The sequence below is a fragment of the Macrobrachium rosenbergii genome, chromosome 46, assembly GCF_040412425.1.
Source record: "Macrobrachium rosenbergii isolate ZJJX-2024 chromosome 46, ASM4041242v1, whole genome shotgun sequence".
Classification (NCBI taxonomy): Eukaryota; Metazoa; Arthropoda; class Malacostraca; order Decapoda; family Palaemonidae; genus Macrobrachium; species Macrobrachium rosenbergii.
The window spans coordinates 50,084,916-50,097,507 of NC_089786.1; the positions used below are offsets into that span (position 1 = coordinate 50,084,916).

At 37.1% G+C, this 12,592-nt stretch overlaps 1 protein-coding gene across 1 annotated transcript; it reads right to left on the reverse strand.

Annotated features, from left to right (window-relative positions):
- Positions 1-381: 381 nt before the first annotated feature.
- Positions 382-12,333, reverse strand: LOC136830313 (uncharacterized). The gene is made up of 3 exons (XM_067089728.1): positions 12,105-12,333; positions 9,008-9,045; positions 382-2,245 (listed from the first exon to the last, which is right to left on the reverse strand). The coding sequence occupies exons 2-3, from the start codon at positions 9,035-9,037 to the stop codon at positions 1,373-1,375; spliced, it is 903 nt and encodes a 300-aa protein (XP_066945829.1). The 5' UTR covers positions 9,038-9,045; positions 12,105-12,333; the 3' UTR covers positions 382-1,372.
- Between the last annotated feature and the right edge of the window lie 259 nt (positions 12,334-12,592).

The window sequence follows — 12,592 nt, forward strand, 5'->3', positions numbered from 1 at the left end:
GCCCTCAAATCTTAAAAACTACTAAGGCTAGAGGGCTGCAAATTGGTCTGTTGATCATCCACCCTCCATACATCAGACATACCATATTGCAGCCCTCTAGCCTGACTCCACCGCATCTGGGAGTAACTGAGCGTTGCGAGGTCGTAGCTGATAGTTTTATACAGCATTATACGCTAGACAGAAAACTCGATTGCGCCGAAGAAACTTCGGCGCATTTTCTACGTTTTATTTTCATCTCAATGAGCCAGCTTGGCCATTCCTCTTTGTTGTTCATTTACATGATGTGGGATTCTTACCTTTCCTTTGTGTTTCCTTTAAGAATCTTTGAATCTTTGAACACTTAAAAAAACACCACACAACAGGAATTAATGAATTAGTAACTGAAATCATCCATTTATTTTCATATAAGAAAGAAATAGGATATTTTGACAAGTTAATGTATATTTTTACCTAGCTGCAGGAAAACTAAGGGTTATATATACATATGTATATATATATATATACATATGTATGTATGTACGTATGTATATATAAATCCTCGGTACTTGTATAACAAATGTGGAAATTACACTGCAGAATAATGAGCATTCAGATGACAAAATGAAGGTCTTGCACAGCGTTCTTTGCTGCTTGTCAAGGCAACAAAATCTGAACTGTCATGTCTGCTAATTGCAGAGATCTAGTTTCAGACAATAAGTTACTTGTAGGTGCACATTTAGGTGCCAGCAGACGCTGCAGTGTCTCAGATGCTACAGTACACCAACTACTTCATTGTTGCTCGTAGATATTAACCATTCTTTTGCAATTATACCACTTGCAGGTGCATGTTGCTAGTGTCCTAATATCCTGTCTTAACATTACACAACTTAAAGCTACTTTCTATTGATAAAATCTGCTTAAGCCTACCTTTTTTCAGTCTTATGCTCAGGTATCTATTTTCAACAATACCTAAGTTCTGGTACCCATTTTCGACAATACTTAAGCCCAGGATCCCAATTTACCAATACTTAAGCTCTGGTACCCACTTTCGACAATATTTAAGCTACTATTTTCAACAGTACATAAGCTCAGGTACCAATTTTTAACAGTAATTAAGTTCAGTAACCCAGTTTAACAATACTTAAGCTGTGGTACCTATTTTCAGCAATACTGAAGCTCAGTTACTTATTTTCAATAATATTTAAGCTCAGGTACCCTTTTACAAAAATACAGAAGCTCAGGTACCCATTTTCAACAATATTTAATCTTAGGTACCCATTTCCAGTTATACTCTACTTTTGCAACGATACTTACTTAAACATACACATTTCATTGATTGCAAAGAAGGTTATTGGTACTAGACCAATTTCCTCCATGACGGTGCTGCTTCTGGTCAGTCAAAGTAGTTTTCATGTGCTTCTGACAAGCACCTTTTAGCATGGTATGTTAATTTGGGATATATCTTTTTCCATTTAATTCCCATGTCCCTCAGTTCACTGCGGAACTCTGCTGCGGTTTCCACAGACGTGTAAGGAGTCGGACAGGGCTCCCCGATACGCTGGTATCTGTTACACACTTGGGCCTGGCTGGTATCTTCGGCGTCTTCGTGGTTCCTGAAGTCAATTTTGCACTTTGATAAGATTTCCCTCTCTTCTTTCTCCGTGACTTCCACCATAAATTCCAAGTTGTGATCGAACTGATTTGTCCCTTGGTTTCTGTAGCGGGAACACTTACGCAGGGCGAAGTGTCCATCCCCATTCTCCAACCAGCCGCCACCAGGTTGCTTCCTTTTGTAGTAAGGAAGCACAGAAGAATAGTCTTTGTTGGTCAGTAGGATCCTGGAATCTGTATGTGTACGCCTGGTTACCATCTCGACCAAGAAGCAGTACTGGAACATCTCCAGGAGAAGGTCACACGGAATGGCAAACTCAACATTCCCATACCAGTTAGGGTCTTCTTCTTCCTCGCTTTCGAGACGAGCTGAGAACCAAAGCACCTGCAGGTTCTTGCAAGGGTGATTGGTAGGTAATGTCTGACTATGGAGGCTGCTAAACGTCACCACGCCTTTTGGTTTCATCCTGTTGGTGTCCAGAACCTGCACAGCATCTTCTAGGTGGATAGTCCTGACAAGGTGGGTGAAGGGCTCGTAGGCTTTCCGACCCTCATTGATATGGCGACCGCTACCTGGGAGCCAAGCTATCTGTTTCCACACACCATTAATGTCGAGTTTCTGCAGGAGTATGTCGTTCCTAGCATTTTCTTCTCCCTGGGTAGATAGATAACACAGATACCAATAGATGAAATAGAGCCGGAGAAGTACATATCACAGAGGTCAGAAGTAAAGAGAAATAACAGCACAAACAAATTATACTTTCAAGGAATTGAATTATAAACAATGTACTCTATTATCTTTCATATCTGACATATTTATTAATCAATTGATAAGATGTTTAATGACACGGTGTTACAAAGTGTTCACAGTAAAATTGATGACAAGGAAATGAGGAAATAGTAATGCACGAACACATGTAACAGGCATGATGCTCACATGCACACACACACATATATATATCTATATAGTTAGTAATCCCTCAATTATCCGAATCATCATTATCTGGAACTCATCATTATCTGGACACAGCCAGACCCCAGGGACCAAGGTGCAAAAAATATATTATATATAAATTTCAAAACAGTTGTAAAAACTGCTCTCCTATAGGTGGCAATGCTGCGCAATCTCAGGAAAATGTTGGTAACACTGCTTACATTCAAACAGACTGAGAAAGGATTTTGGGGGTTAGAGGAAGCCTCGAGAAGTTCCAAGGTTTGGGGAGGGTCGAATGGCTAGGTGCCATGGGAGAGGAGGGGTGGTAAGGCTGTGTAGAGGAACACTCAGAGAAGGGGTTGTTTTGGAAGGTGGGTGGAACTAGGGAGTAGTTTCCCTAGCTGGGTGGGGTTGGGGGTGGGGATGCAGTTTTTGATGGGTGAAGAGTGCTAGGTAGACATCTGACTTGCCAGAGGCTATTTCTTACTGTTGTGCTTATGATTTTTTATTTATATTTTACACTTTTCTCATTAAAACGTTGACTGCATTTTCTCATTTTTTATTTCAACAGCGTAAAAGATAAATCGTGTGTGTAGGGTATGAGAGAGAGGGTGAGAGAACAGCAACTGAGGTGAAATATCTACAGTATTAAAATATTCTCTTGGGTACTGGTATGATATGTGCCATAATCATACTTATGGTCAACTAGATTTGTAAAAAAAATACTGTTCAGTAAATCAAACTAAGCAAAAAAGGAAAAATGGCAAACATGATACCACGCTAAGAATCACAAACACGAATGCGCACTCTATGCAGAGACAGTAACGTCAACATCAACCCTTTATGCAGAGACAGTAACGTCAACATCAACCCTTTATGCAGAGACAGTAACGTCAACATCAACCCTTTATGCAGAGACAGTAACGTCAACATTAACCCTTTATGCAGAGACAGTAACGTCAACATTAACCCTTTATGCAGAGACAGTAACGTCAACATTAACCCTTTATGCAGAGACAGTAACGTCAGCATTAACCCTTTATGCAGAGACAGTAACGTCAACATTAACCCTTTATGCAGAGACAGTAACATCAGCATTAACCCTTTATGCAGAGACAGTAACGTCAACATTAACCCTTTATGCAGAGACAGTAACATCAGCATTAACCCTTTATGCAGAGAAAGTAACGTCAACATTAACCATTTATGCAGAGACAGTAACGTCAACATTAACCCTTTATGCAGAGACAGTAACGTCAGCATTAACCCTTTATGCAGAGACAGTAACGTCAACATTAACCCTTTATGCAGAGACAGTAACATCAACATTAACCCTTTATGCAGAGACAGTAACGTCAACATTAACCCTTTATGCAGAGACAGTAACATCAACATTAACCCTTTATGCCCTTTATGCAGAGACAACGTCAACATTAACCCTACTGGACGGACATGGTCATGTGAGGCATAATAACAGCTATAGAGTGGGGAGAGGACTGCCTCTGGTGAGAATCAGTATTTCGCGCCACACAGTTTTGAACGAATTTTGCGAGAAAAATGTTCATATCACTTCAATGGGCCATAAATGACTTATGGCAACTCTTACAGCAACTCTAGTAGCTACTGTACATGCTTGTCTGCTTGATAGGAGTGGATCAGTGCGACATGAGATTTCATTGGGGAATTTACTGCGCCTCCCTATCCTAGGACATCTTTCTATGTATTTGCTCATAAATATACCCAGGGATCGCTGTTGGTTTTAAATTCTTATCTTATATGATAGATTGTCAGCTATAAGTGTAATTTTGCAAAGAAATATTAGAAAAAAACATGTATACCTCACCAAAAGCTACTGCATCTCCCCATCTCAGTACATCTCGTAAATATTTTACAAAAAATATACTCAGAATCTGTTACTGAGTTTAGTTCTTATCTGTTATGATATTGTGTGAGCTGTAATTATAATTTTACAATATAAAAAAATTATTAGAAAAAACATGTATATCTTGGTAAAATTAGCATGTTTTTACTAGCGTCTTGGAAAAGAGGACCCGCACAGAGTTGGAAATATTCACTTTGAACTTCCTGTGGAAGGTACAGAAAAGTTTTTTCTTACAACATGTGCATTTCCGCATCTTCCTCTTTCCATTGATGTGTTTTTTTTTTCTTAAACTGGCCATCCTTAAAGTTTGCCCAGTCTAGGGGTGTGCTTAATATATATATTTAGCACAGCCTGTAAGGGTTAATGAAATGCCACATTTAGATGTAAAAACACACAGGCGTGCAAGTAAAGCTTCCATGAAAAATCATTAATTCGAATCACACAGAACATGATCAACTACTTTTCAGTAGAGTTCTTAAAATGAATCTGCTCTGAACAGACAAGATTACCAAACTCAGGGCTTATGTAACAATTCATAACCATCCCTTATGATTAACAACCACTTACCAAAGAACTGACGTAGACAGCATCAAGCATGACTGAAACAAACGAATCGGGAAACAGCTGTTTTGCCGTTTTGATGGCTTTCGCTTTAAACGTAAAGTGTGTTAGAGTACCTCTGTATAGAAATTTTACATTTATGTACAAAAATAGAAATATATAGTTATTCCAGTAACATTAACCCTTACAGGCTGGGCTAAGATATATATTAAGCACACCCCTTGACCGGGCAGACTTTAAGGTTGGCAGATCAATGGAGAGAGGAAGATATGCAAATGCCCTTTGTGTAAGAAAAAAATTTCTGTACTTTCCACCAGAAGTTTAAAGTGAATATTTACAACCCTTTGTGGGTCCTCTTTCCAAGACACTGGTAAAAAATATGCTCATTTTACCAAGTTATACATGTTTTTTTCTAATAATCTTTTTATTTTGTAAAAATAAAAAAAATTTTCACATTTATGTACAAAAACAAAAGTAATGATTCCAGTAACACATTCTGAAAACATACACAATAGTCATTGCAAAGGGCAGATGACTGCTTTATTGACGCACGTTACGAGGATGATATAACATGATGATAATGCAGTGTAAATGGATTCAGTAAGTAAAATACCAGTTTAATTATCATTAATTTTATCTTAGATCTGTAATAGCCTATTTCACCTATGCAAATGGATACTGTGAGTGTATAGCGTAGGTCACTAGTTCACACATACATTTTGCGTCTCGTGCGTGGCAATAAAATACAGTAACAATTGATGAGAGAGTTACTGTATAAAAATATTTTAACGAACATAAAACCATGGTAGGCTGTGGGCAAACACGGGTAGGTTACCTCCCTACCGAACTGTGTCATTTCCGAGAGAGAGAAAAAGAAGGGATTGCATTTTTTTTCGAAGTGTATTTATGCAGCCTCTTTTGTTACAGATATGGAGAAGAAAGGTAGATAGCTGCCTTTGGCATAAAGTGTTCACTTTAAAGTATGGTGGTTGTTATTTATAAGCATATTGAGTGTTGTACAGTTATGTGGAATTGACAGGCTAGGTGAGGAAGGGTATGGAGTTGTCCTTGAACACCCCTAAATTTTTTTACTCGCCATTATCAGGATTTCGCCATTATCCGACGTGCCCTTGGCTCTGTTGATCCGGATAATTGAAGGCTTACTTATATACAGTATATATATATATATATATATATATATATATATATATATATATATATATATATATATATATATATATATATATATATATATATATATATATATATTGTAACGTGCATACGTTCATTGCAAATGCACATGATATTAACGTAAAGTTTAACAGTAGAGTATATGTGTATAGGTCACTCGGACCACACAAGCAGAGTCATAAAAATGCTCCCTGACAATCAGGAATTCACTATACGGCAGACACCCTCACAGTAGGAACTAAGGAGGAGATCACGGATTACGTGAGCAGCGTACGACAAGTCCAGGTAGACTCCTTTTTCCCACAAGTGACTTTTGATGTGTCTGTCGGATCTGAACCACCACTGACCCCTCGTATTAAATCAGAGTCTGGCTTTAACATCAAGATGTTTCGTCCCCTGGAGAAAGGTACAAGTTGGAATTGTTCGACGCACATTTCCTTTGCTATATTTCCTATTACTCTCACGTTCAGTGCCTTGCAATCTATAGGAGCCTACGCTAAGCGGTGTAATTTTACTCGTGTAACGCAACTCATAAGTGTTTACCCAGTTTGCATTTTGTTCTTCTTTGAATGATTTCCCTCTCAGTCCTCGGCATTCCCAATTTGAACGTGTTAATTGTGTTTGCAATCGGGTGACAGTGCCATCTGTATTGCAGAACAGGTGATTGTGACTGTGTGCCAACCTGTTATCCACGGAGCCTTTTCCCCGTCTTCCGACTTTGAGAAGATTCCTTCAAGATTTGACATCTGAAGATATATTTAATTATTGTTATCTGCTGCAAGATACTGTTTAATCTTAAGCTAATTTTAGAGGTTCTTAAACCAACTGTGATTGTCCCCACTGTAAAATTCTGTTTAATCTTCAGATATTTTGGAGGGTCTTAGATCGTATTTGAATAGCTAGTGGCGCCATTTGCTTCTGTGAATGAACGTAACCACGGTGCCGCGGAGCTGGTGGTTGAGCTCCTCTGTGTACGTCTTCTGATTTGTGTAGTTATGTTCTACAGTATTGAGTCAGTCCTTGATTTTCCCTCAATTTCCATTGAGTTTACTGTTAAAGCAGCTTCTGTAATCTGTTTTTCACGTGTGGCCCCCCTCCCCCACTAGTTAGATGCCTTTAGGACTTAAATAGTAGATAGATGGCACGTTGCAGGCCACACCTGTAAGTATATATATATATATATATATATATATATATATATATATATATATATATATATATATATATGTGTGTGTGTGTGTGTGTGTGTGTGTGTGTGTGTGTGTATGTATGTACGTATGTATAAACAAAAATATAGTAACAAGCTTGTAATGAATATGTAAAACTAAGAAATTCATTTAAAATGCTACTGCCTGATACTTAGCTGGTAAAATATGTTTATTAACTGGAAATTAGATTGTAATAAATGCAAAACCAGTTTCTTTAAGGTGTGGATTTGTACTTAGTAAGAACTGTTGGTGAAAAATAGCTTTAGTCATCATACCTGTGGCTTTAATAATAATATTTGTGCTTTTCTGACAGCCATGGCATAATGGTTAGAAGTGTGGCAAGCGTTAAACTAATGTAAGTGACTGGAATGTACTGACTTACGCAGGAGTATACGAAATTCCCGGAATCTGATCTTGAGAGACTGCAAAAATGTGCGAAAATAGACGTCATTGCGGATATTATTCTGAAATATTCATGAAATTTAAGAATTCTGGTGGACATGCCCCGTACGGAAGTAGTACCGTCAGTGCACCTCACGCAGTGCACTGTAGGCGTTACTTAAGGTTTTTTGTAGCGTTCCTTCAGCCCCAGCTGCAATTCCTTCCATTCCTTTTACTGTACCTCCATTCATAATCGCTCTCTTTCCAATTGATTCATAGTGCAACTGCTTTGAGGTTTTCCTCCTGTTACACCTTTCAGACCTTTTTACTCTCAATTTCCCTGTCAGCGCTGAATGACCTCATGCGTCCCAGCGCTTGGCTTTTTGGCCTAACTTCTGTGGTCCTTCCTCCCTCAGGAGAACATGAAAAAAGTAAAAATACTGTAATATTTCTTCAGTGAATTTAAGTAAAAATATAGAAATGTGAATAACAGATATCGATAACAACACGTTTATAGTAAACGGTGATCAGTTATTGGGTTTAAAGAGTAATAATGATGATTATAGCCTTCAGATTTTCTTATGTTCAAATTTAATCAGATTAGAATTAATGGTAATGATATAGGCATCACATTCATAAGTATTATCATTAAATATATTAGAGAGAGAGAGAGAGAGAGAGAGAGAGAGAGAGAGAGAGAGAGAGAGAGAGAGAGAGAGTTCTTTTCACAAAGCCAGTAGTGAATGCAACGCCACTGCTATTGCAAAATACATAAAAACTGTACTATATACTTATATATGTATATATATATATGTGTGTGTGCGTGTGTGTATGTATGTATTAACTTTATTACTTACACAATTGTTCTGTGCAAGAATACAATTACTAACAGTACCTCATTGAGACTGGATGGTATCTTGAGGAGATATTTATTCAAAAATGTCACAAGCTTTCTAGGATAAACAGACCTCATTGTCAAGTATCCGTATCAAGTGTCTGCGGATACTTGACAATGAGGGCTGTTTGCCCTCGAAAGCTTGTAACTTTCCTTGAATAAATGTCTCCGCTAGATACCATTCAGTTTCAATAAAGTCCTGTTAGTAATATGTATATGTATGTACTGTATGTATATGTGTGCATGTATATATATATATGTGTGTGTGTGTGTGTGCATTTGCCCTCATACAAGGAAGCTTTCACCACAGGGTATTTTTTTTTTTTTTTTTTTTTTTTTTTGTCCAGCACTTAAATTACGCTTACCTTTGTAGGACTCGGAATGACGTTTGGCATTGTGCCTCCTGTAAACAAATAACCACTAGTATTATTAAAGGCTTTCATAAACTTTATTCATGTGCAGTACACACACACACACACATGTACTATATATATATATATATATATATATATATATATATATATATATATATATATATATATATATATATATATATATATATATATATAAAGGTCATTCCAGAACTGACCTCTGCAGAGACCTTTGCCTGTGGAGATTGGAAATGTAGTGACCTGTCCATACAGGTCAAAAATTCAGCATTTCCTTTACTCTATTAACAGTCATGACAGAGAGGCCGATAAAACGGCAGCATTTAAATAGATGCATATTTTCAGAATCTAAGACAAAATGATTTTATGTTAGCAAATAAATGCTTCCGCTCAGCTGGAACTCGGAATTAGGCCTCCACGTTCAATTACAAACGTTATCGTCATGCAGTCATTAATCTCAGATTACAAAAATTCGACACTGAACTCTAAAATCAGTGAGAAGCAAGCAAAAGTTACAACCCTGAACTCAACATTCAGTAAGATTCATAAATAATGATAATAATAATAATAATAATAATAATAATAATAATAATAATGTATTGCCACCAATAAGACCGAAAATGCTAATAATAATAATAATAATAATAATAATAATAATAATAATAATAATAATAATAATGTATTGCCACCAATAAGAACGAAAATAATAATAATAATAATAATAATAATAATAATAATAATAACAATAATGTATTGCCACCAATAAGAGCGAAAATAATAATAATAATAATAATAATCCCCTCGATTTGGGACCACCTTGGCGTGGTGAGGTTGGGGGGGGGGCTCTTGAACCCCAGAAATCCGTTCGCTGGTTTGAGTCCCCCATTTTATCCACAAATACTCGTAGGAAGCAAAGAAACATTAGAGGGAGTATCGATGTTTGGAGTTCGGGTTTTAATCGTAGCAGAAGATTTGAGATCATCCTACCACGGCTTAGAATTGGCCATACCCACACCCATAGTTGTATTTCAGAGGGAACCAGTGCCCCAGTTTGTGACCACTTGGGCCAAAGTACTTACTGACTGGGAAGACTATTTTAGAAATTTTAAATGATCCGTTGAGGTAGAAAACCTTATGGGGTATCTGAAAGAATCTGGTTATCTGAATGAGATATGATCTCAGTATATTTGATAAAGATTTTAGTCATGTTTATTTTATATACGAAGTATATATTTTGAATATTAAAGTTTCATATATATTTATTTTCTGCTGGTTCTATCCAGTATCATTCTTCATTTTTAACGTTCATATTTTAACACTGAATTTTACTAGCATGTCATCATTCACCTGTTCATTATCAGTCATATCATCAACTTGTATATTTCACCTTCATTATGGCGCCGAATAATCAATTGCATATTCAACCGATTACAAAGCGAGTAAAATCGGCGAATAAATAGGAGAGTTAAGGAGCTCACTTACTGCGTGACTGACGACAAATAGATGAAATCAGTACAGAAGTGAATAAATAGAGACAAGAAATAAGAGCGAATAATTAGTCAGCCTCTGTGACAAACGTAATTCACAAGGGTAAAAAACATTTTGTGTCTTAAGAGGTCAATAAGATTTTGGTGACCTCAGCAGCTGACTAAGAAAACAGAAATTGAGACCCAGTCACTTAAAAGATTTTTTTTGGTAAGTTTTTCGATAGCATTAGAAAACGTGTTGGAAAACCCGTACTGCTTGCAGTAATGATAATGATAATAACATTGTGAAACATAAACAGTCCAATTTGAAAGAAAAACAAAAACATCTTAGAAAGCAAGTCACCATTTTATACCGTTAAATGCAATTTGTATCTGCAAGACTTACTTTCTTATGTATGACAGAATAGTCTTCGTCTCTCCTCTCTCTCTCTCTCTCTCTCTCTCTCTCTCTCTCTCTCTCTCTCTCTCTCTCTCTCTCTCCTGTTCAATAAATGTGACAAACAGCAGGTTTTTCTTTTTATCGTTTTCAGTAAATGAGACAAACAGAATATTGAATGTTGATTTGCATTTATCGTTGATCAAATATCACGAACCGTTTTTCTGGCTAACTGGAATTACTTACAGATAAGATAGTGGTGCCGTCATGTTTATATTTAACTTGGTAAACTGGCACCAACTGATTTCTGCAAGATGACGCAATTTTTGGTAACGAATAGACCAGGAAACAGAGAAGGTAATAGCACACTTTTGGCCTTCTGTAAAAGAAAACTACTGTGCCGGCTTTGTCTGTCCGTCCGCACTTTTTCTGTCCGCCCTCAGATCTTAAAAACTACCGAGGCTAGAGGGCTGCAAATTGGCATGCTGATCATCCACCCTCCGACCATCAAACACACCAAATTGCAGCCCTCTAGCCTCCTCAGTAGTTTTTATTTTATTTTATTTAAGGTTGAAGTTAGCCATAATCGTGCGTGTGGCGACGATATGGGCCAGGCCACCACCTGGCCGGGGTTAAAGTTTCAGGGGCCGCGGGCTCACGGAACATTATACCGAAACCACCGAAAGATAGATCTATTTTCAATGGCCTTGATTATACGCTGTACAGAAACCTCGATTGCGCCGAAGAAACTTCGGCGCATTTTTTACTTGCCTTTATTTGTTAACATTCTCGTGAAATCGACATTTCTAAAAACAGATATAAACTTAATGTCTGTGCGTGTCTTTCTCTAATGATTTATTAAGTAAAAATAAAAAAATTGATTCCACTGACGCACTTAAGTTTGATATGAATTGTATATACTGCATATTATTACATATATATATATATATATATATATATATATATATATATATATATATATATATATATATATATATATATATATATATATATATATATATATATATATATATATATATATACATACATATATATATCCCATAAAATAAGTCTAATCCTTCAAGGCAAGCCCTAGGAGAGCTGTTAATCAGCTCAGTGGTCTGGTAAAACTAAGGTATACTTAACTTTATTATCAGTAACTCAAATTAGCGTTTACAACCGAAAACACAAAACGAATATAGATACTTACTTGTTGTCAGTAAGCAGATCTAAGCGCTTGCAACAGGGCCAATGATCTTCTTGAACAGGCTAATGTTCCGATCAACACGTCCTCTTTTCCCCCGACGAAAGCGCCGCCTGCACTGGGCACCTTCGGAACAACGCATATAAAGTTAAAACTCCTGTTTTTCTTTGTTATCATCTTATCTTGGAAAGCAACAGCACGCGAATCGTACCTGTGTGGCTGAGGACACGTATATGATTCACTTGTTTGCCTGTCGATGAAAAAAAGGCTGTCCTTGGGCGCGCTGCCCACGCTATCCGTATCTGTGGGATATAACTTCTGTTTGTGGGACATTCTAACTCTAACATATCGGCTGATGGTTGCTATAGACGTCATATAGAACGCTTCCGTAATGGCGGTGATTTCTTTTTATAGAAGCGTCGTTTCCAGGCCAAACAATATGGCGGTCGAATGTGGAAAGTTGCATTTTATCACAAGCCTGGGACAAAATCGCT